This window comes from Chiloscyllium plagiosum, unplaced genomic scaffold (assembly GCF_037043375.1).
Source record: "Chiloscyllium plagiosum isolate Xiang-an unplaced genomic scaffold, Cpla_swu_hap1 HiC_scaffold_5, whole genome shotgun sequence".
In the NCBI taxonomy this organism is placed as follows: Eukaryota; Metazoa; Chordata; class Chondrichthyes; order Orectolobiformes; family Hemiscylliidae; genus Chiloscyllium; species Chiloscyllium plagiosum.
Window position 1 is genome coordinate 1,951,431 of NW_028270143.1, and position 24,522 is coordinate 1,975,952.

Genomic DNA, 24,522 nt, shown 5'->3' on the forward strand with positions numbered 1-24,522 from the left:
TCAAGCTGTTATTACACAGCGTCTTCATTAATGTATTTTGCATCAATCGGATGCTTCCATCAATCCAAAGACTTCACACATTTGAAAAACATTTCCCACGAATTTCAATGCAAAGAAGTATGACACATATTCTGAAGAAAAATATGCACAATAAAGACTAACCCATGAGAGATCAATGATACATGCATCATAATATCAAAGCAGGAAGCATCCAAAAATATATACTCTTTCATTTGCACCAACTCTGTATGGCCGTACCTGTTTATGTGAAGCTTCTCGAACATTGAGAATTTTACCCCTCAACGGGAACACACCATATCTGTCGCGTCCAATGACAGCTAGGCCTGATACAGCCAAGGATTTAGCTGAATCACCTTCAGTCAGAATCAATGTACAGTCTGAAGAATGTCTGCCACCTGATTCAAATATACACATAGACAGACATCTTTAACTTGCAATTTAAATTATTAAAAACTAATGTTGCACTAACTTATGAAAAAAAACTTTTGCACGTCAGAGAAATTTTGACAGCTAATTACAAATATGAAAAAGACTTGCACCGGTGATCACAATAAAAATAAACAATTCTATTTTTAAGCACTTATAAAAGGCAGCTTATGTCATCACCATTATAATAAATATGTAGGCAAACACGGTATACCTGCATCATTAGCATCATCCAATTTTGGAATGCCTTTGATTTTGCTGTGTTTTACTGACGAACACTTCTTGTTCAGTTGTGTTTGAGCTTTAAATTTGACCCAATTCAGTATACTTTCAACAATACCACAGTTGTTTGCCTGAAAGGGTCACAGAAAGTTTTCATTCTCTTTAAAATGGTGTGGAAAAAGACAATCTTGATCTATCAACTTATTTTTAAGCTTACAAATTAAAATACAACCAGGTAAAACTGAACACCACCATCACCCCCTCCATGCCTATTCGCCGCCCCCCCCCCCCCCCAAAACACACACACAGAAATAGCTTGGAGAGAGAGAAAGGAACTTAACTACAGTGGTGGATTTAATTAAGGAAATCAAAAATTGGCTGTATATGTGTTTCTAAGTAGGTCCTTTAAAACTCAATAAAGGTGAGTTGGTGAGGATTACAGAGAGTTTGAGGGATTAAAGCTGCTTTCAGTACTAGGTATAAAAGGCTGTGGGGTAGATGGAGGAGGAGATGTGAAAGAGGCATGAAAGGATAGTAGAGAATAAGACAGCTGTTCCTTAATTCAAGGGTGGCATCTCTCAAGGTTTTTGCCATTGGCCTTCATGTGAGTGAACAGATTGATTTGCAATCTGAAAATCTTTGGGCACATAAGACAGAATGCCCATGAGTCACTGGGATCTGAAGTGCCTCTGTAGCTGCTCTACTTCATTATTACAGATTTTAGATGCAAAGCATGATACAGCTTGGTGGAAAAATTGTTGCAATTTGAAACAATTGATAGACAGTGAATTACTCAAATGTCAATGCTCTTAGACATCAATAAAGAGCTTCAGTGTCTGAAGCATTTTTTGTGGTTGAAGTAGTACACGAGCATAGGAAAGCTAAAGATTTCAAAATGAAATTTTGAGGCTGTAGCTCTTGTAAAGGAGGTGCTCACGAGTCAACACAGGGCAATAAAGAGAGGTATGACAGATGAGTGAAAGATAGTTTTGAGCATGATGAATAGTTTAACTTCAGGCAAATTTTACTTTATTAGTAGTGAAGGACAAGTTTGACATGGCAGATGTTGGAAAAAATTAAGTTTCAGAAAGAACTTTGCTGAAAAAAGATTCAAAGCATTTTGTCTTGAAATTGGACAATTTCCAAAAATACTGATTTCAAGGGAAAACCAAAATTTTTGCTGTAAGAGAAATGAGATGACTGGACAGCAAATAGACTCTGATTGGTAAAGGTGGTTCCATAAAGAACACAACAGTTAAGGAAGATAAAGAGTTAACTGCCAGATTTCGTTTAAAATTTTAAACCAAGCAGGTTTATTCTGAATGGTTAAAACATTGCTGTGAGAAATGAACCAGTCACATATTGTGCTGTGTTGAAATAAGAGCAATGTGTGTATGCATGCAAGTGTGCCACATCATAAATGCGATTAAAAATCCTGAATAAGCTGTCAGCACAACTCTTCGCACACTCAGGATTATCCAATAAATGCTGTCCAATTGTGGAATCAGATCTAATGTTTATCACTGGGTTCAGAGATTCGCAAACTTGAGCTAGTCTTCTACTGTCAGTACCTTGATTGTGAGCAGCAGGGATAAAATATGGATAGTATTTTATGATAAAATACTTATTTCTGATGAAGGGATAATGCCCGAAATGTCAATTCTCCTGCTCCTCAGATGCTGCCTGACCTGCTGTGCTTTTCCAGCGCCACACTCTCGGCTCTGATCTCCAGCATCTGCAGTCCTCACATTCTCCCATAAAATACTGATAGTATGAAGTATATCATGCACAATGGATGAATGGATGAAAACCATACATTTTGTGGAAAGGGTGCTCATGACTAGTATGAAGCTAGTTAAAAATCACATAACACCAGGTTATAGTCCAACAGGTTTAATTGGAAGCGCACTAGCTTTCGGAGCGTCCCTCCTTCATCTGACTATCACCTGATGAAGGAGCGACACTCCGAAAGCTAGTGCACTTCCAATTAAACCTGTTGGACTATAACCTGGTGTTGAGTGATTTTTAACTTTGTACACCCCAGTCCAACACCGGCATCTCCAAAGTATGAAGCTAGTATGACATAGCAAGGAAGATCAGGGCTCAATGATTGGGAGAGCATAGATGATGGGATGAGAGGTGAGGTTGTGACAGTGCTTAAAAAGAGTATCTGATTATTGGCTCTGGAGGAAACACTCCTGCTTCTTCTACAATTGGGACTAAAGGCACTTGTATCCCAATGGATCCAGTTCTTCTATCTTACTTTTATCTGCTGAGTTTCCAATGCCTACAGAATCCAGAAGTGGGAAGCTTCCTACTTTAGTCTGATATCTTAATTTCTCTTTCAAAACCAAAACCACCAATTATTACAGGTTAAAATTAACAAATAGAAAATTGCAAATGTTTATGCGTTAACATTAAAATACTAACCGCTTTAAAGAATCTCTCAGAAAGTACACACTTGGAGCCAAAACTCTTAGGTTGGAGAGTCATATTTTCTTTTGTTTGAGAATCAAACGTTGGATTTTCAATGAGGCAGTTAACAAAGACCCATATATGATTTTTTACCTAAGTATAAAAAAAGTACATATGTTGCTCTTTTCTTTCTCAAATTAAATGACATGCTTTCTGATGGAAACTTTTACATACAATTCTGCTAAAAACTGACCTGAAAAGGTTTCACTGATACTCCAGCTTTGTTCTTCTTTTTCACCACTTCAATCAGTTTACTAACAATTTGGTCAACTACATAATCAGCATGTCGACCACCCTATGAAAGCAGAATCTTTGTTAAATTCTGAAATTCAATGCTAATACACAAAGAAAAATTAAATAATGAACAAAGTCTGTTCTATTTTCAAAAACAAATGGTTGAATAAATGGTAACTCAAAAGGTAACACTTGTTCTCAAATACCAACCTTTGTGGTAGCAATGCTATTTACAAAGCTGATTTGCTGGAAGCCTTTCTCACTCATGGTTAGACATACTTCCCAACGATCATTCACAGTTTCATGAACCACCTTCAGTGCAACACCAGTTTCATCCAATTTATCTTTCACATAAAGATCAACATAGCTGCGGAAGCCATTTATCTATATGGCAAAGAATAAAATGTGAAATTAAAATCAAACTATAGAGCATACTTTTATATTATTGGTCTGCTTTTCTTTACTTCAAAATCTCTGATCCTATTTCTTAAAAGATTAGCAAATCTTTAGCCGGAGTGAAAACTATTCCCACCCGAAAATTTTATCATTTTTCACAATTTGTGTTCAAATTTTGAATGATTATGCTGGCTCAAAAAATATGAGGGCCATCTTGCAGTGCAGTCATTGTGTCCCTATCCCTGGACCACAAAGCTTGGGTTCAAATCCCACCTGCTCCAGAGGTGTGTAATAACATTGCTGAACAGGTGTATTGGGAAAATGGGTTAGAATTTAAAAAACATAGGATGCTGGGGCAGGGGAGGTACAGAGTGGAATACCCGAGAACTGTATGAGAGAAACAAAAATTTTATTCTGAATACTCACAAGGCAAACAATGAGAGTCATTTAGTCAATTTCAGCTTCCATTTCTAGATCATACCAGAGGCCTTTCACCTATTAAGAGCATTCTTAAATACAAACCAATCTAAAATTTGCCTTTTACTCACTTCAAGCCTACTCCTCTCTTTATTTTCAGTCAAAATTGAATTCTAGGTTTACTTTCTTTTGAAGAATTTATACATCTCAAATTCGCCTGTTACTTTGTTTCAAGATTGAAAGCATGGATTTCTCTAGAATTTACAGTGAAATATATCATTCTCCTGGTTTCTAAAATGTAATCCTTTGTGGTACAGAAATAAATAAATGAAACTCTACTGCAGACATTAAGCAAAGAATTGAACTGAACAATTTAAATACAACTTATGATTTAAATTCAATATTATTAAATTCAAAATTTCATTTTTTGTTTTTTACTTCAATTAGACATAATTAGCACATCATCAATACTATCTCAACATAATTCACAACATCTCTAAAAGAACAGCTAGGTTGTCCTTTTATTTCTATTGGCCCTTACAGTTTACACTCTTCAACAGTCACTATTCTGTTCACATATGTTTTAGAAAACACAATGCATTTTTCAAGACGCCTCTTCAGGTTCAATCGAAACAGTATCCCCAGGTTGGGATCATCTACAAATCTCATGAATTTGGCATTAACAACCTGTGTTCAGATGCTCAATGCAATCAGACACAGCAGGAATTCATCTACCAACTCCTAATACAACAGGAAAATATGAAAAAATAAATTAGGTGAGAATCACCATTCGGCCTGTTAAGTAGGTTCTACCATTCAATAAGATTAAGGCTGATGCAACTGTAGCTTTAACTTCTCATTCCACCTAGCCCAGACACAACCGTTAATTCCTACATTTGTCACGAATGTTTAAGTCTACCTCAATCCACTGGGGAGCACGCCCATCTGAACTTCACTTCCCAAACAAGCACACATTTGCTGCTGGACAAGAAACAATTTCTTATTCATTCTCAATTTTAGCTTTCTAATGTTTCACATCTATGAATTGGCCCAAATATTAAACAGTTCCCTGTCTTGAATTCTACCAAAGTTTGGATTAGATGGTAAATCTTTTCTGCTCTTCAGGAGGGTGTTAAAATCCCATAACTTTGTTTTGAAGGCCAGTTATTCCAGAGACAAAAACAGAAGAGTTGCTGGAAGAGCTCTGCGGATCTGCCAGCACCTGTGAAGAGGAATCAAAGTTGACGCTTTAGGTCTGGTGACCCTTCCTCAGAAGGAGGACTTGATGTGTCAATTCTGATTTCTCTTCACAGATGCTGCCAGACCGGCAGAGCTTTTACAGCAACTTCTGTTTCAGTTTCTGATTTACAGCATCCGCAGTTCTTTCAGTTTTTATTCAGTTATTCCAGAGTCCCAGTAGTGGCATCAGAAAAATACATTGATCCAGATTTTTCAGTATGGATAGTTAGAGGTTGGACTAACCCTGACATGCTCATTGGGAGTCCCAACGCAATGACTGCAAGTAATAATCTGGCAAGTTTAAACTTTCAATGAGCAATTATCCAGCAGCTGGAACACCCCAAAAGTGTCTGGTTATGAAGTCAGAATTCAGATTTATTTAGCTGTATAATTGCCTAGGTCATGTTAGACAGTTTAAAACTGTCTCTAACTTCTGGGGACCTCGACAATTGACACCCCAATCCAGATCTAACCTCATAAGCAGATTCCTCGGGTGACTGACTGTGTGGTGTTTGCACATTCTCCCTGTGCCTGCGCGGGCTCCCTCCAAATACTCTGGCTTCCTCCCACAGTCCAAAGTTGTGGGGGTTAGGTGAATTGGCATGCTAAATTACTGCTAGCGTCCAGGCAGGCTAGGTGGATTAGCCATAGAAATGCAGGGTTACAAGGATGTGTTGGGTCCGGGTGGGATGCTCTTCAGAGGGCCAATGTAGATTCGATGAACCGAATAGCTTGCTTTCACATTGCAGGAATCCTATAATTCTCATGAGCATAACTGCAAGTGTTTCTTTTAAACACAAGTATGCCATATGTAGGGCTCTTAAACAATCTTCTCAAGGATGTCACCTTCTCAAAACAGAGTCAAGGAAATTGTGAAAATAAAGGCTCCTCTTCTGGATGTGAGAGTTACAATCATGGAACCAAATACAAATACCACTGGTAATAGATGCTACCTATGAATGTAAAACTGAACTGAACTGTAATCATGCATTCCACATTTTATGAAATAGATATCAGGTTCATTGATTTATAACCAAAGAAATTTCCAGCAATGATGTCTTCATTAACACTTCATTATCTTGGTCTTAGTGAACATCATATATTTGATTCAGATAGTTGTTGTTAATTTGGCTGTATGACAAAAAGTGAGCATGAACGTATTTACAGAAATTTTAATCTAGTATAGTGAAAAGACAGGTGACTGCAATATTTTAAACAATCTTGTAAAAATGATTATGGATTTGTTTTGCTAATTACTGTAATGGCAACATTGAGAAACAAAATTTAAGAAACAGATTTGTTATACTATGCAGTGGGCAGAATATTTTCTTTTAAAATGTCAGTTTACTTACTACATGTAAAGTGACAGGGAGACTAAAAAATGACAGGAATCAACCTATGGTGGTAAGGAGGTAGTAAAGCAACGATGGGGAATAAGTATGCAATGAAGAGACATTGAGTAGATTGCACACAATACAGAGAAAGTATATTCCTATCAGGGTGAAAGGGAAGGCTGGTAGGTATAGGGAATGCTGGATGACTAAAGAAATTGAGGGTTTGGTTAAGAAAAAGGAGGAAGCATATGTCAGGTATAGACAGGACAGATCGAGTGAATCCTTAGAAGAGTATAAAGAAAGTAGGAGTATACTTAAGAGAGAAATCAGGGGGAAAAAAACGGGGACATGAGATAGCTTTTGCAAATAGAATTAAGGAGAATCTAAAGGGTTTTTACAAATATATTCAGAACAAAAGGGTAACTAGGGAGAGAATAGGGCCCCTCAAAGATCAGCAAGGTGGCCTTTGTGTGGAGCGACAGAAAATGGAGGAGATACTAAATGAATATTTTGCATCAGTATTTACTGTGGAAAAGGATATGGAAGATATAGACTGTAGGGAAATAGATGGTGACATTTTGCAAAATGTCCAGATTACAGAGGAGGAAGTGCTGGATGCCTTGAAATGGTTAAAAGTGGATAAATCCCCAGGACCTGATCAGGTGTACCCGAGAATTCTGTGGGAAGCTAGACAAGTGATTGCTGGGCCTCTTGCTGAGATATTTGTATCATCGATAGTCACAGGTGAGGTGCTGGAAGACTGGAGGTTGGCAAACGTGGTGCCACTGTTTAAGAAGGGCGGTAAAGACAAGCCAGGGAAATATAGACCAGTGAGAGAGAAAAGCAGCAATAATAGGCAAAAGAAACAGTACAATAGACACAAAAAATGATTTTGGGATAATGTAGGGGGACGAGCTGAGAATAGTTCACAGATCGGTGCAACATTGAGGGCCAAAGGGCATAGGAGACCCACCAATAATTTAAATAATTACTCTGTTCACCAAGAGGAAAAGATTCCATTTAAGTACAATTCTACGAAATCTAGCATTCAAAAATATTTAGTACAGGAAAGTTAAATTTTAAACATATTTTAGATGTTCTTCATCTCATTGTCACCTGAGGACAGGATAGTTGAGATACATCCTCTTCTAGGATGTTCAATGCAACTCCCATAGCTGGTCAACACTCATGCAACTTATAAATGGTAGAGATCAACAATGCCAGTTTTCCCAGCTTGTAAGAAACAAATACAGACCAACAAAGCATTCTGAAGGAAACACCTCCTGATGAAACACAGGTCTAGAAATGTAATTATATTGATCAACCTGCTTGGATATGCTATGATACACTTCCGGACTGGATAGAACTTGAACCCAGATCTTCTGGCTGGAGATCGATCACTTCCACTACGCCACATGAGCCCCTTGGTCCAGAAAAGTAATCCTCTTCTGCTCAATTCGTATAACAGCCAAACAATTGCAGTAAGATATCTAGAACAGGTACTTTCTCAGCTGGAAACAATAAAGGTCAACCTAGCTCTTTTTTTTAAAACACCTTTAATGGTACAAGCAGATGCCTTAGCCTCGGATTTCTTCAGGTACAAGAAAACTTTAAAAATAAGCTCATGTAAACTGAAGACATTTTGAGCGGCTGGTAAAAACAATTTTTAAAATTTAGATGTTTTCAAAAAATAGTTTAGTTGAAAGCAGAATGCTAGAAGATGTAATCTACGGTCCATTAAAACAGCCTACATGTATTTAAGCAATTCATCCAGTATACTTAAAAAAAGCACTTACCGGTAATTTTTTTCCATTTAACATGACTTTAACTCCTCTACATGACCCAGCGACATCATAAGCTCTGCGTGTCATGAGTGCCACTATATCTTTATCCAGTTTTTCCATCTTGAATTTTGAGAGATCAGGTTGGAATGTAATACATGTATAATCATCACCATCAAAGTATTTAATCTTTGCGTCAGATGATTTGTTCATATTATTTGTCCATGTCTGTTTAAAGGAAACAAAAATGTTTAAATACATTAAACTCCATTTTTTCATGACTTAGGATATAAATTTAACAAATATTGTTGTTTCTATATCACAGACGTTATCCTTTTCTAAAATGTTTATAAAGTCAGTTGCATGGTTTTGTTTATAGGTAGGAATGGTCGATGACCTCTCATCTATATATAAAGGCATAATCGTAAAAGGAACACAGCTTTAATGCAAATAAAGAAGTCAATCTTAAATTAATACAAGGTGACAGCCTTCTATAGTATTGGTCCTGAGTGATACTGAAACATTAGTAAAGGATAAGTGGGAAAAAAAAAGCAACAAAATTCTAAAATCAAAAAGGTGCTGTTAAAAAAAAACATTTTTAATGAATATTGTACTAATTGTTAATTAATATTTATTTATTGATTTTTAACTTGTATTTTTATAACTCTCTTTAAATCCTTCCTAGCTAATCTGTAACTCTCCATTGCCTCATCTGAACTATCTCATCTCAACTTCACATAAGCCTCCCTCTCCCGCTTAACAAGAGATACAATTTCTTTAGTAAACCATGGTTTCCTTACATTATCACTTCCTCCCTGCCTGACAGGGACATCCTATCGAGGACACGCAATATCTGTTCCTTAAACCAGCTCCATGAATCTTTAGTCTTTGGAAGTGCTAATTCCAAGTATCACTTCATTACAGCAAACCTGATCACACAATAAGCTACAATCTTCCCCATCAAAACACCTCATATGTTAACAGCCACATGAGCACAGAACAGGAGTTTCTTGCAAAGTGTAAGAGATATAAAGCTGCAGGGATCTGCGGTATAATCTTGCCACAGATGTGATTTTTGCAGATTTTGAAAAAAAGAAACATGTATTTTGTAGCAATACTGAACAGAATGGAGATTCTCAGAAATTAAGTTTAATAAGAGAATAGAATGAATAAACTAAACCCCAAAAAGTAGTGTCAACACTTCTGCAGCAGTAGAAGTGCACCTCAGAAACCTCTAATTTAACTTAAGGGGAGCAGGGTACTGGTTGTTTTTAGTAGTTTATTGTAGCATCAATAAATTTATAAAGAATTGTGAGCTTTGATCATTTTTGCTATTTGGACAAGTTTAAATCAAACATTAGAGTTAGAATTGAAGTAAGATACAAGTTCGCCAACCTACATTTCAAAGCCTTTATAACATTTTCAAAGCATAGATCAGGTGTGAAATGGAATACTCCCCACCTTCAATAACATTAAAAAGTTCAACACATTCTGGATGAAGCAGCCCTCATTGACTCATACCACATCAAATATTCATTACCTTCTCCATCAGTGCATTATAGCTACAGCATGGAGTCACTTGCCAAGGTTTAACAGCCAAAGGGCAGCAGAAATCTGGAACTTTCTGTTTGTAAGGTTGGTAGAAGCAGAAAACATCAGAACACTTAAGCATTTTGATCAGATTCTGGACATCACCCTAAATAATTCCATGGGAGTATCTTCAAAACACCAACCACAGCAGTTCAAGGTGGCAGTTGAACACCATTCTCTCAAGATCAACATGGAACAGGGAATAAATGCGGACCCTGCCAGCAACTGTCTCTCTCCATATCATAAATGGATAAAATGTTTGCATTCTATGGAGGTATGGCATAATTGAGATGACACCTAGACCTAAAAGTTGTCATTCTTGAATTGAAGGACAGCTAATGATACTTACTCAGGGTTATCAATTTCTACCCTAGACTGTCATGTGATCAAACAAGCTAGATTCTGACCTGCTCAGCTTCGGGCATTTGGGGACCAAAATCCCATGAGATAGCATTATCTAGAGTACTGGATTTGCCTTCTTTGCCATGAATCTACCTCATCATTAAGGAGTTCAGATTCAATGCATGGACAAGATGAAGCCATTTTGAATGATTGGTAGCAAATTCCTCACAGAGGGAGAGGTGTACAAGTACAGAAACAGACACTTTGGTTCAACTAGTCCATGCTAACCAGATATCCTGTATTACTTTGGTCCCATTTGCCAGATTTTTGGCCCTTACCCATCTAAACCCTTTCCCTTCATGTACCCATTCGGATGCCTTTTAAATGCTGTAATCGTACCAGCCTCCTCCATTTCCTCTGGCAGCTCATTCCATAGACACACCACCCTCTGCGCGAAAACGTTGCCCTTTAGGTCCCTTTTAAATCTTTCCCCTCTTACCTCAGACCTATGCTCTCTAGCTTTGGACTCCCCTATCCGTTGGCTATTCACCCTATCCATGCCCCTCATGATCTTAGAAACTTCTAAGGTCACCTCATAGCCTCTGACACTACAGGGGAAGTAGCCCCTATTCAGCATCTCCTTACAGCTCAAACCCTCCAACCCTGGCAACATCCTTATCAATCTTTTCTGAACCCTTTCAAGTTTCACAACATCCTTCCTGTAGAAGGGAGACCAGAATTGCATGCATCATTTCAATAGTGCCTAATCAATATCCTGTACAGCCACAACATGACCTCCCAACTCCTATACTCAATGCACTGAACAATAAAGGCAAGTATGCCAAATTTCTTCACTATCCTGTTTACCTGGGACTCCAGGTTCAAGAAACTATGAACCTGCACTATCATGAATGTAAATGCCACTGTGCTACAAGGAGACCTGCTAAGTTTTTTTTAAAATGGTAGCATTTTCTTTGCTCCACTATCTTGCAATGCCAGCAATTTGAAAGTTAAGGTGACAAATCCTGGCACATTTAGTACTTAAAAAGGAAATACATACAGAAATAAATGTCAGCTATGAAAAAAAAATCAGATTCAAAAGTATAGAAAGCCAAAATAGTTAAAATAAATAGACATTTTACAAGAACATTATGGTAAGAGAAGAGTTGGGATTGAGTTAGCAACTGCTAACAAGGGCAAGATAGCAGTGGAGACTGGAAAGCATTATACGTTGGATCAATTTTGGCAGGGGAATGGATTTGCAGATTAGAGAGGCTTATGATGTCCAAAAATAGATCAAAAACAGGAGAAATTAACATTGCTCGACTCTTCTTGGGGTTCGTATATCCTGAAGGACACTGGAGTTCAAATATTTAACAGGGCTGTTTTCCCTGGAGCGTCAGAGGCTGAGGGGTGACCTTATAGAGGTTTATAAAATCATGGGGGGGGCATGAATAGGACGAATACACAAAGTCTCTTCCCTTAGGTGGGGGAGTCCAGAACAAGAGGGCAGACGTTTAGGGTGAGAGGGGAAAGATATAAAAAAAAACCCAAGGGGCAACTTTTTCACAGAGAGGGTGGTACACGTATGGAATGAGCTGCCAGAGGAAGTGGTGGAGGCTAGTCCAATTGCAACATTTAAGAGGCATCTGGATGGGTATATGAATAGGAAGGGGTTGGAGGGATACGGGCCAGGCGCTGGCAGGTAGGACTAGGTTGGGATATCTGGTCAGCATGGACAAGTTGGACCAAAGAGTCTGTTTCTGTGCTGTATATCTCTATCTCTAGGATTCCATTGTTTCGGACTGCTACACTTTTCTACATCATGAACTGAGAAATGTATTTAATGAGAAATTTTCTAATATCAATCCTGAATTTACCTATTATTAACTCAACTCCATGTTGTCTTGTCCCATCTCATAGTACTCATTTTAAACTGATGGTGGACACCACTAATTGACTACATTCCCTGAAATTAAACAGATTTTGTCGAATGAGGTTGCCTGTATTTTGCAGAAATGTTTAGCTCAGGATAAAGGATAAAGGGCTTAACCAGGACTGATTTTAGAATTGTTCCTTGCCTATAATTAATTCATTTAGTTAATCTGATGAAGATGTAATATTTCACAAACTGCAACTTAGAAGATATCTAGTCTATCAAATTCATTTATGTATATCTTTCCCTGGTCTATTTCTAATAACTGAATCTAGGGCAAGTGTCCAATAAAAAATGTGGGCAAGCAAGAGAAAAAAGCCTCAACACAATGGGCTGTTCAAGAATGCTCCCATTTGTACTTCAATTGCTAAATTAGGAATAACTCTTAATTCCTAATTAAGAGGGCAGCATGGTGGCTCAGTGGTCAGTACTGGTGCCTCACAGCGCCCGGAATCTGGGTTCAATTCTGGCCTCAGACGATTGTGTGAGCTTGCACATTCTCCCTGTGTCTGCATGGGTTTCCTCCAGGCGCTCCGGTTTCATTCCACAATCCAAAAATGTGCAGGTTAGGTAAGCTGGCCATGCTAAATTGCCCATAGTGTTCAGGGATGTGTAGGTTAAGTGCATTAGTCAGGGGTAATAATGTAAAGTGACGGGGTAGGGGAATGGGTCTGGGTTGATTACTCTTCAGTAGGTTGGTGTGTACTTGTTGGATCGAAGGGCCTGTTCCACACTGTGGCAATTCTATGACTCCATTCCACCTCGACATATCGAATATGACCAATACACATTTGACATACCTGCTTAAAACTGTTTTTGTATTCCTTGCAGGCTGTTTCAACAGTAAACTTGGTGCTAAATATGTTGCAGAGTTTAGCACCATAGCCGTTTCTGCCACCTGTAAAATACAAATTATAACAGTTTTCCATCAGCAGAACTATGGGCACCAACTTCTCAATAACTGAAAAATATTTGTTATAGAACACAATGGCACACACAGTTCTTACCCGTGACTTTCTTTTCATCATCGTCGTAATTACTGGATGTTAACAACTGGCCAAAAATCAAAGCAGGTACAAACACTTTTTCTACTTTGTGCTCCACTACTGGAATGCCTTTCCCATTATTCCAAATACTAATAATGTTGGAATCCCTTAAAAAAAACAGATGTATAAAAGTGTTGTCCTCTTTCCAGGGCAAGAACTAGTAATTCCAAGGTGAAAACAATTAATTAACTTATTTACAAACATGAACAAAGAATATTGCATTTTTTCTTATTTTAGGCAGTAAGTCTTGCCTTCAAGATCTTTTACACAGAAACAATACAGGATCCAAATTTTGAAACAGGGATTTAATCTTATGGCTACACATGAAACCATATTTAACTTTGTTAAATGTTACAGAACTTTACTATCAGGTACATTATTCTCTCCTAATATTCAAAAGAAATTGAAACACTCAAACATAAACAAATCAATACCCATAAAATCTTGCAATATATATGGAATTCACTGAGCCCACTAGACCCGTGCCAGACCTTGGGAAGTCTCTTTCCCTTGAGATTTTGTTTTTACCCAAAATGAAACAGGAAATTTAGGAAATACTCAGCAAAACGGACATCATCTATTGAGAAGAGAAACAGCTACGTTTCAAGCTGATTACCTTACCCGAGAACTGGGAAAATATGCATTAGTAATAGGCTTGAAATAAGTACAATTAAGTTTTGGCCGGTTTCTTTCATACAAGGTATTGTGGAGCATTTAAGCAGAAGGAAGACAATTCAGTTGAATGGGTGGGTGGGACTCTCTTTACCAATTTTGGACAGTGAACTACAACAAGGAAAAAGGATGAAGATCAGAAGTCCAAAGCTTAACTAGGTAGTTCAAAGATTGTGTGAAAAGGTGAACACCCTGATGAAGGCGTAATACTTAGTTTTAAAGAAAAACAAAAGGAATTACTGAGTTCAGACAGTAATAAGCAGGGAAAGAATTTCTTTTGAGCCGACAATGCTCACCTATTGGTGAGAAAAAGCACATAATTATCATAAATCAGAAATGTTCTTCTTGAAAAATGGTTACTGCTGCTGTCTCTCAGCGCCAGGAACGCGGGTTCAATTCCATCCTCAGGCGACTGTCTGCAGAGTTTGCACATTCTCCCAGTGTCTGTGTGGGTTTCTGCCGGGTGCTCTGGTTTCTTCCCACAATCTAAATTTGTGCAGGTTAGGTGAATCGACCATGTTAAATTATCCATAGTGTTCAGGGAGTATAGGTTAGGTGCATTAGTCATGGGTATATGTAGAGTAATAGGGTAGGGGAATGGATCCTGGTGTGTTACTCTTCAGATGGTCAGGGTGGACTTGTTGGGCCTAATGGCCTGTTTCCACACTGCAGGAATTTCAAGAAAAAAAATTCTACAAGAAACAAGTGTGTCTGGCCAAATCAAGTGTACGATTTTCTAACCAAGGCATGGAAAAGCTATATAACCAACTCCAACTGATAAAAGGAGATTTACCACAGTGAATGACAGCAAGTGAGGCCGCAGCAGTAAAATTAACTCATTTGGTGAAAAACTAGTAGAGAAAAGGAGAAACTTCTTCAGCCAGAGTGTGGTGAATCTATGGAACTCATTGCCACAGAAGGCTGTGGAGGCTAGGTCATTGAGCATATTTAAGACTGAGATAGATAGGTTCTTGAGCATCAAGGGGATCAAGGGTTATGGGAAGAAAGCAGGAGAATGGGGTTGAGAAACTTATCAGCCATGATTGAATGGCAGAGCAGACTCGATGAGCTGAATGGCCTAATTTCTGCTCCTACGTCTTATGGTCTTATCTCTGATTTTCCCTATTATTCTTTTTTCACCCTTCTCTTTGCTGAAAAGCTATTCATTTCTAAGTTCCCCAGTTCTGCTGCAAAGCATCACCCTGAATGATGATCTTGGTTCTATCGCCACTGGCGTGCTGTCTGAACTGTTCAGAATTTCCAACATTTTCCAAGTTTATTTTTCCAGCATCGCAAATATTTTCCCCAACTTTTGTTTTTCTCTCTTTTCAAATCTATTAAATTCCTTTTTAAAGTTACTACTTCTAAAAAAAAACTAGCTTTTTAAGAATATATATTCCAAATCAGAGAACACATTGCAATATATTAAAGAATTCTCATCAGGTTTCCATGCCAATTACAGTAAATCTGTGCTCTTGGGTATTGACAAATCCCAGTGGAAACAGCTTCTTCCATTTACTCGATCAAAAACTTCCTAAATATTTTGATTAAAACTCCCCTTAAAAACTTTCTACCTAAAGAAAATAATTTTCATTCACTACACCTTCTACACAGAGCACACATTTTTTTTGATTTTAATTCTTAAATGTCAAGAAGTTGTAAAAATCAAAATCTTCAAACTTTCCTATAAATATATGCCATGTGATCTTTACTTATCATTTTGAGTGGTTGACTCCCCACTCTAATCTGGGTGCCCTAGAGCTCAGCTTCTGAGTGAGCGCACCTCACAGGCACATCACCTGCATACTCCATAATGAAGGATGATTACAGGTGTTGTAGGCTGAAGTGTTTTCTGTCCATTTTGTGAATAACCTGCACAATAAGGTGCGGTGCAAGTATTCCAATAACGGAAATAAAGAACAGAGTCAGTGCAAATGACACAGCCTTGTATGGTCCTTGGGGAGGATTGCAACAAGCATATCAGAGGAAAGTAGTTTGAGGATGGTGACAAATTTCTGAGGGCAGCCGAAGTTGAGGAAGATACTCCAGAAGACTTTGAAACTGACAGAGTCAAAGGCTTTAGTGTGGTTCAAAAAGGCCAAATACAGCACTGGTGCAGTGCTTTGCACTCTTCTCTGATGGACATAAGGAAATGGGTTTTTCATTCAAAGTATAGAAATACATGTGCACAAACACGTGAACACACACTCAAACAAAACTAGGCCTTTCTCAGTAAGATAAAGTATCCATGACTCAAACTATGCTTATTCAAATCAATCAAGGTCAATTATTAAATCTCTGGCTAGTGCATCTTCCATTGTATTCACTATTTTCAAGAATATATCTTGAACTCATTAGACTGTTGTTAAAACATACAAGAATACCTAACACATCTCTTAATTCCAATACAAACATAATTGAAACTGTACAAAATAATCAACAAATTTATGGTATGTGCAATAGTCAAATACTTACGCATCAATCGAAATTTTGATGCATGTCATATTCTTGTCTCTCTGCTTGTTATCAGCTGCATTAACTAAAGACAAAATAAGTCCATGTATACAGATTCGAAAAGGTAGTGTATAAAACAATAACTAGCACTTAAAAGAGCAAAATGTTTATGGTTAGACTTTTAACTCATTAAAAATCTAGAATGGTTTGTTATTTCCATCTAATGACAATGAAGGCAATCAGACCATTACACTACATTTTCCTGCAACTATCTAACAAATTTGATGAACTCCAGCAAAATGAAAATCCTCAGGTGGAAATTCACTATATCAATGATAATATGTGAGCTCCAAACCAATTAAAGGCTGCAATAATTTAGCTAGACTACTGGAGCAAAAACTCCAGAAATCAGGTTATAAGAGGAGGAAAGATCAGGATCCAGTGTTTGACTTTGCTCGTTGCAATTATCAGGTGAAGGGAGAACAGGGGGAGATGATGAGAGAACAGAGGGAGAAGAACGAACAGAAACAAATAAAACATACACACACACACACACAAAAGGTCGATACTTACCAAGAATCTCATCAAATATTTTGTACAAGCCAGGAACATAGGTGATATCCCTCAAGTTCATGCCCACATCTTCATCATATACCCACATTGGCTGAAAAGAAATGCAACTACATTAATTCAGCCAATCATTCACTATTTTTTTAAAAAAAGCTTTAAATTTAGATACTTGCATAAAGCTTCTGAGTCTGTTCCTGTCCCCCAAATTTAAACATTTGAAGTAAATGGAATTTTCGCCAAGTTGGGTTGGCTAAGGGACATTTACAGTGAGCAGTAGATGATTTGAGGATTCCCAACTCTGTTCAGTTTCCATCAATTTTTGCTGGCACGGGTTAGGGTGCAGGCAGCAAGCATTCATGACTCTTGCCAGCTCCACTGGAAGGATGGGAAGTTCAAACTCCAAGCAATTATTGTGGAGTCAGGCCTGTTCTGTAATAGGACATTCAAGTCTCTTAAGGGAGTCTTAAACCATGAGGGAACCATAGTCCTAAGTCAACAATCAGAACCAATATCAGCTATTTTATATTCTAACAGAATGGCCATCTCACCTCAGCAATCTGTTAATCAATTAAAGTCTTTCATGATATCAATTTTAGAAACTTTCATCGACTTCAGACTTCAACATTGTGTAAATAAAAATACAAAAAACATCAAACAGATGTCAAAGTTTCTTCTTTGCAGCTGTATAAACACAGTTTGACTCTGTCTTTGGTGCAGGTGCCAAGTAACTTACGAATGTTTGGCTGAGTCCCACAAACAAAAAAAAGCAAACGTTAAGTTTCAGAAAGCAAAGAGTAGTTAAAATTTGAGGACCTGACATTCATCAATTTACCAGGGCCAATATCCCAGAAAATGGAGGTGGCATTTTTATCATGCCATCTGCATGCCTCTGTTGCCACCTTGCACCCACTCCCATAGGCAAGTGGCTGGACTCTATCTTGCTCCTGTCAGTCCAGATAAAATTATGGCAGGTGGCAGCCTTTTAAAAGGGGGAAAGATCTACCAACTTATGAAGTCTACCAAGTTAACAGCCTTCGCTCCGTCACAAAAATCCATACCAAGACATTTCAAACTGCAGATCTTTCATTAGTTCTGATGGAAGGTCACTGACCTGAAACATTTTGGGCAGAGATGCTGCCTGACTGGAATTTTTCAGTTTATTTCAGCTTGGCTTTTGTTATGGACAAAACAGATGTAACTCTCTTAACTTATGTTTTGAGATAAATTCAATTGCTTTAATTTTTCAACTGTGAGCTTTTACAATGTCCGAGACACCAAACATATTTTCCACCAGATAAAATATACTCTCATCAATACTAATGTGGAAAATCTTTCACTTTTATTACGATTACTTTCTGTAAATTGAATCTGAATAAGCAGAAAATTCTGTTTGTGGAATGCGGAATTATATTTAATTTTCCTTGAAGGACGGAAAATAGAAAATTAAACCTACAAAGAAATAAAGCTTTCAATAATATTTGTACCATATGGACTTAGAAACCGTTATCCAATACCTTTACTACAGCTATGGCACTTAGAAGGCTGTGGTGAAACGGTTAAAAATTATGTCCCAATACATGTGTGAATCTAACCGGAATGGAGGTGTTGCTTAGTCCCGTGTGAATCTTATTACACACCTCCCCGTGTGAATCTTCTTATCTGTATGTAACCATAATGGAATGTGTTTTTTAGCCTTGCTCTGCTGTTCACATGAATGTTTATATCTGGAAAAGAGTATATCAGCTGGAAAAGTCTCCAGTTCGGTGAGTCTGCTCCGGGGTTACGTTTAACCGCCGAGCGTGGGTTGTTGGCAACCGCTCTACGAGAACTGACGGCTCCCAGTTCCGGTAACATGTAGAGTGAGTATAAGCCAGACCCGGGAGTCTGCTCCGGGGTTACGTTTAACCGCCGAGCGTGGGTTGTTGGCAACCGCTCTACGAGAACTGACGGCTCCCAGTTCCGGTAACATGTAGAGTGAGTATAAGCCAGACCCGTTGTTTGGACCTGGTTGTGGCGACGCTGCGGGGAATAAAATGCCCATATTCTAGCAGACTCGCCTCTTGGTCGTTTGTTCTGTGTCAGACTACTCTCCTACGAACCTGACCTTGAGAATTTTTTAAAACAAAGGCACATTTAATAAAATTTAGCTTGGCACTGCCTGCAGTAACTTTACACTCTGAAAGATTTCAGAGTCAGATAATTACAGTTATAATAGTGTACACCTTTTGTTTAAAATTATTCACTCATGGAATATGAATGCACCCATCGAGGCCGATATTTATTACATTAATTGTGCTGAACAAAAGTCACGTTTCTGAACCATGAAGTTCCTATGACGGAATTTTCTTGCCATAAGGACTGTGTGGTGGTCACTCCTACACTTCCTATCATGGACAGAAGCATCAGTGAAAGATGGATGGAGGAAAAAGTTCAAGCATATTTTTGCTTCATGCAGATTCTGTCACCTGCTGTAGGCCCAGGCTGCCACCTGTATTTCTCAGTATTCAGGTGTTATGGAAACTCCTAGGTGATAGATACTGAAGTACATTCTGCGTCCTTGCTATCTTCAGTGTCTCTATAGTGGGCATTTAATATGAATGAATATAAATTTGCAAGCTGACAGCCATTTATTGCATTCTATCAGAAGGCCTCCTTTCTGATGAGCACAATGTGGCCAGGAAAAGGTGTTGCAGGACAGACCTGATACGTTAGCTGAAAAACATAATACTGAGAGTGAAACCATCTTAGACTATTGTTAACAATCTGTCGGTCAACTCTCCCAACTTGGGCAAAACTCCTCAGAAATTACTGTGTTGGACTTGGTCAGTTGGGCCTAGGATGCCTTTATAATACATGGTGCATAGCGGTTTGAAAAAAAATGAGTGGCTTGCTAAGGCATTTCAAAGGCAGCCAAGAATCAACTACATTGTTGTGGGTATGAAGTCACTTACAGGTCAGACTGAGAAAGGACAGCAGATTTTCTAATTTAAAGCTGTTCACAAACTGGTTAGTAAAGGGATACTATCATATTCCAGTAGTTTTGCAATCACAATTATTGAAGCAATTTTTTTTATTCCAGATTAGCTTGTTGCGACATTTTAAATAACCTTGAACAATAAGGAATGAGTCATCCAATTCAATTTGGCAGTTTTCTTGTCAATTTTGACAGTAGAATTTCAAATAAGTGAGAGAAACTTTTATGCCACTATACGGAGGCAAATGTTTGGCAAAGCGCAATAACGGCATGCGAGGTTTTCATACTACACATCCAAGAATACAAGTATGGTTTTGTCATTTCTGACTTTGATTAGGCACAGATAGGAGAAAGTGAGGACTACACATGCTGGAGATCAGAGTCGAGAGTGTGTTGCTAGGAAAGCACAGCAGGTCAGGCAGCATCCAAGGAGCAGGAGTAATCAATATTTCAGGCATAAGCCCTTCATCAGGAAAGAGGCTTGTGGGCCGGGGGCTGAGAGATAAAAGGGAGGAGGAAGGTAGCTGAGAAAGTGATAGGTGGAAGGTGGTGAGGGAGAAGGTGATAGGTCAGAGAGGGGAAGTGATGGACAGATCAGGAAGGTGGTGCTGAGTTGGAGGCTTGGGACTGGGATAATGTGGGGGGAGTGGAATTGAGGAAGCTGTTGAAATCCACATTTATCCTGTGTGGTTGCAGAGTCCCAAGGCAGAATATGACACTTTCTTCCTCCAGACGTCAGGTGGTAACGGTTTGGCGGTAGAGGCAGCCCAGGACCTGCGGTTGGTGGGTGCAAGTGTCCCAGAGATATTCTCTGAGACGATCAACAAGGTAGAGATGTAGAGGAGACCACACTGGGTGCAATGGATGCAGTAGATGACATTGGTAGAGGTACAGGTAAATTTCTGACGGATGTGGAAGGATCCCTTGAGGTTCTTGGAGGGGAGGGGAGTGGTGTGGGCGGAGGTTTTGCACTTCCTGCAGTGGAAGGGAAAGGTGCCAGGAGTGGGGTGTGGGCTGGTGGGGAGCATGGCACAGAGGGAACAGTCTCTCCGGAACACTGATAGAGGTAGGGAGGGAACTACATCTTTGGTGGTGGGGTCTGTTTGGAGGTGGCGGAAGTGGCGGAGGATGATGTGATGTATGTGGAGGTTGGTGGGGTGGAAGGGAGGACTGGGGGTGGTTTCTGCCCTTGTTGCATTGGGAGGGGTGGGGTTCAAGGGTGGTGGTGCATGAAGTAGAGGAGATGCGCTGGAGGGCAATGGGAATACGGGATGGCATTTTAACAGGAGGTAGGTTGGGAGGAGGTGTAGTCTACCTTCTGTAAAAAGCAATCCCTTTTTTCTAATTCCTCCGTCGCATCTGTTCCCACGGTGATCAATTTCACCTCAAGTCCCAGATGGCCTCCTCCTTCTCAGATCTTCCCTTTCCATGTCCTCATCTTCTGCCCCACCACCTTCCGCATATATCGTATCTTCCTCCACCACTTCCGCCACAACCAAACAGACCCCACCACCAAAGATATATTTCTCCTCCCCACCCCTATCAGCATTCTGGAGGACGATTCCCTCCGCAACTCTCTAGTCAGAAAGGAGAAAGTGAGGACTGCAGATGCTGGAGATCAGAGCTGAAAAATGTGTTGCTGGAAAAGTGCAGCAGGTCAGGCAGCATCCAAGGAGCAGGAGAATCGATGTTTCGGGCATAAGCCCTTCTTCATTCCTGAAGAAGGGCTTATGCCCGAAACGTCGATTCTCCTGCTCCTTGGATGGTGCCTGACCTGCTGCGCTTTTCCAGCAATACATTTTTCAACTCCCTAGTCAGGTCCACGCCTCCCCCCACCCCCACCAGCCCACACCCCACTCCTGGCACCTTTCCCTACCACTGCAGGAAGTGTAACACCTGCACCCACACCACTCCCCTCACCTCCGTCCAAGGCCCCAAGGGATCCTTCCACATCCGTCAGAAATTTACCTGTATCTCCACCAATGTCGTCTACTGCATCCGTTGCATGCCTCTACATCGGGGAGACAGGACGCCTTTATTTGGATCGTTTCAGAGAACATCACTGGGACACCCACACCCACCAACCCGTGGCTGAAAACTTCAACTCCCCCTCCCAATCCATCAAGGACTTGCAGGTCCTGGGCCTCCGCCACCGCCAAACCGTTACCACCCAACGCCTGGAGGAAGAAAGCATCATATTCTGCCTTAAAACCCTGGAACCACACGGGATAGATGTGGATTAACAGCTTCCTTATTTCCCCTCCCTCCACATTATCCCAGTCCCAAGCCTCCAACTCAGCACCGCCCTCTGGACCCATCCATCACTTCTCCCTCTAACCTATCACCTTCTCCCTAAACTTCATCCACCTATCGCTTTCTCAGCTACCTTCCCCCCACCACACCCCCTCCCTTTTATCTCTCAGCGCCCGGCCCACAAACCTTATTCCTGATGAAGGGCTTATGCCCGAAATGTTGATTCTCCTGCTCCTCGGATGCTGCCTGGCCTGCTGTGTTTTCCCAGCATCACACTCTTGACTTATGTACAGATAGGTTATCTTTATACGACTCGATAAAAGTGATTTATAAACTGACATGAGTGATGTAACACATAAAACATACTATTTTTGTCCTTTTTTGCAGATATCAATATTCTAAATCAGGAAAACGCTTGATACACGAATGCCATGTTCTAACTATCTGGTAGTGCCATGTCATGCTGTTTAATCTAAGCACCACAAAGTTGTGAAATGAACACAGGATGATCAGTAATCACCAAGATCCCAGGAGATAAACATTTCAAAAGTAAATATAACATTAAAACCTAAACTATTATTATAAACTGACATTTGAGCCTTCACTGAAATAATTAAAACATTCCAATTCAATTAAAGCCAATAATAAATGCATCATGAAAATATGTAAAACTAAAATCTCTCACCTGGGTTACTGGTTCCACAGAACCAATGTACGAGTCAGGACGGAGAAGGATATGTTCCAGCTGTGTTTTCTTCTGATAAACCCTCTCCACGGACATCTTTTTGGAAGCTTCTGACATCTTTTTTGAAGTGTCGCTCTTCGCATTTATTTCTTCTTTATTTGCAAGATTTTTCTGATTGCTGAATAACGTCTGTAAGGGAAAAAGATTGCTGAAATTTGCTATAGAACATCAAGTGCACCATTTGATTGCCATAAGGCACTATCAAACAGATGAAAAGGATATGAATGCTTTGAAATGAATACATATGTGCGAGTCAAACAATTTACCAAAACTACCCAAATCAGACCACCTGATTTCATTTATATAGAAATAATCGTAAATGGAAACAACTTGTGCAACTTCCAAGATACTGTGACATATTAACAATGAATCAAAACAAAAGTCATACAAGTCGAAATCACGTTTGATTGGAAGTTTATCTAAAATGAGGTTTGGGAGAATACACTGCTGAGCTGTCTCTATTGCATCATGGATTGTGATACATCGCTCATAGCTGTGATATTTTAGCTTTCCTTGTAAACTTATTAAAATATAATAAAACATTGAAATTTTACTGAACTGCAGAAGTAAAAGTTTTCATTTCAGAATTTACCTGTGTCTCTGCTCTGTAACTATAATGACCTAATCATTAAAGGAAGATGAATGCTGACCGTCACACTCCAGAACAGAACAAATATAGCTGTGCTAAAGCACCACTATTTCTAAAGACGTCAAAGTTAAAAGTCCATAAAGATTCCACAATTTACCTCATTTTCAGGCCTTGTTTGACAAAGGTCAGACCGAATCTCCGAACTTAACAAGAATTACTATTTATTACAAATAAACAGTCTAGCTCCAAATGAACAGTAATAAATCACCTACACATATCGCTACAAATTAAAATTCCAATCCCTTACAGACTACACCATTTTCTCTATCTCACACACACACATACACAGAAAATATATATGAACAGATGGAAAACAGTTCAGTAGTCTTTAGTCACAAGATTTGTTGAACGGACCTTGCTGATCAGAAGATTTTCTTTTCTGAATGCTTCCATTCGTTTGCAAGCGACAAAGATTGACTGGTTCACTTACAAAAGGCATCTGATTAGAATCAAAAGTCACAGCTTATGACTGAAGGGAAGTTAAACTAGTTTTCGTCTAGTTTATAAACTAGCTTTGATTATAGACAACTGAGACACAGCTCTTGAGTTGGTGAGACCTGATCACTGTTCTGTATATCTTGTTGCCAGCCCCAAGTTGTTCATTTAGCAAGAAACATTCAGTTATTGGAAGGCAAAAGGCATTCATCATCAATAGCTAGTCACTAGTCCAACGACCAATCAACTTTTTGCCAACCAGGGCACCATCTAAAAATGGAAGCATTCTACTTCAGTTCGTCAACACTTAC

General features: G+C 39.2%; 1 protein-coding gene across 1 annotated transcript in view; it reads right to left on the bottom strand.

Annotated features, from left to right (window-relative positions):
• The window catches only part of LOC122549657 (DNA topoisomerase 2-beta-like), a 148,289-nt gene that overhangs the window by 83,153 nt on the left and 40,614 nt on the right, over window positions 1-24,522 (bottom strand). Inside the window, exons 2-12 of the mRNA XM_043689461.2 lie at window positions 23,068-23,256; window positions 17,159-17,249; window positions 16,607-16,670; window positions 13,421-13,566; window positions 13,214-13,311; window positions 8,561-8,773; window positions 3,589-3,762; window positions 3,338-3,439; window positions 3,100-3,237; window positions 662-800; window positions 259-416 (exon numbers count right to left, since the gene is read on the bottom strand). Of these exons, the coding sequence (XP_043545396.1) occupies window positions 259-416; window positions 662-800; window positions 3,100-3,237; window positions 3,338-3,439; window positions 3,589-3,762; window positions 8,561-8,773; window positions 13,214-13,311; window positions 13,421-13,566; window positions 16,607-16,670; window positions 17,159-17,249; window positions 23,068-23,256 (1,512 nt within the window). The remainder of the gene's footprint in view (window positions 1-258; window positions 417-661; window positions 801-3,099; window positions 3,238-3,337; window positions 3,440-3,588; window positions 3,763-8,560; window positions 8,774-13,213; window positions 13,312-13,420; window positions 13,567-16,606; window positions 16,671-17,158; window positions 17,250-23,067; window positions 23,257-24,522) is intronic.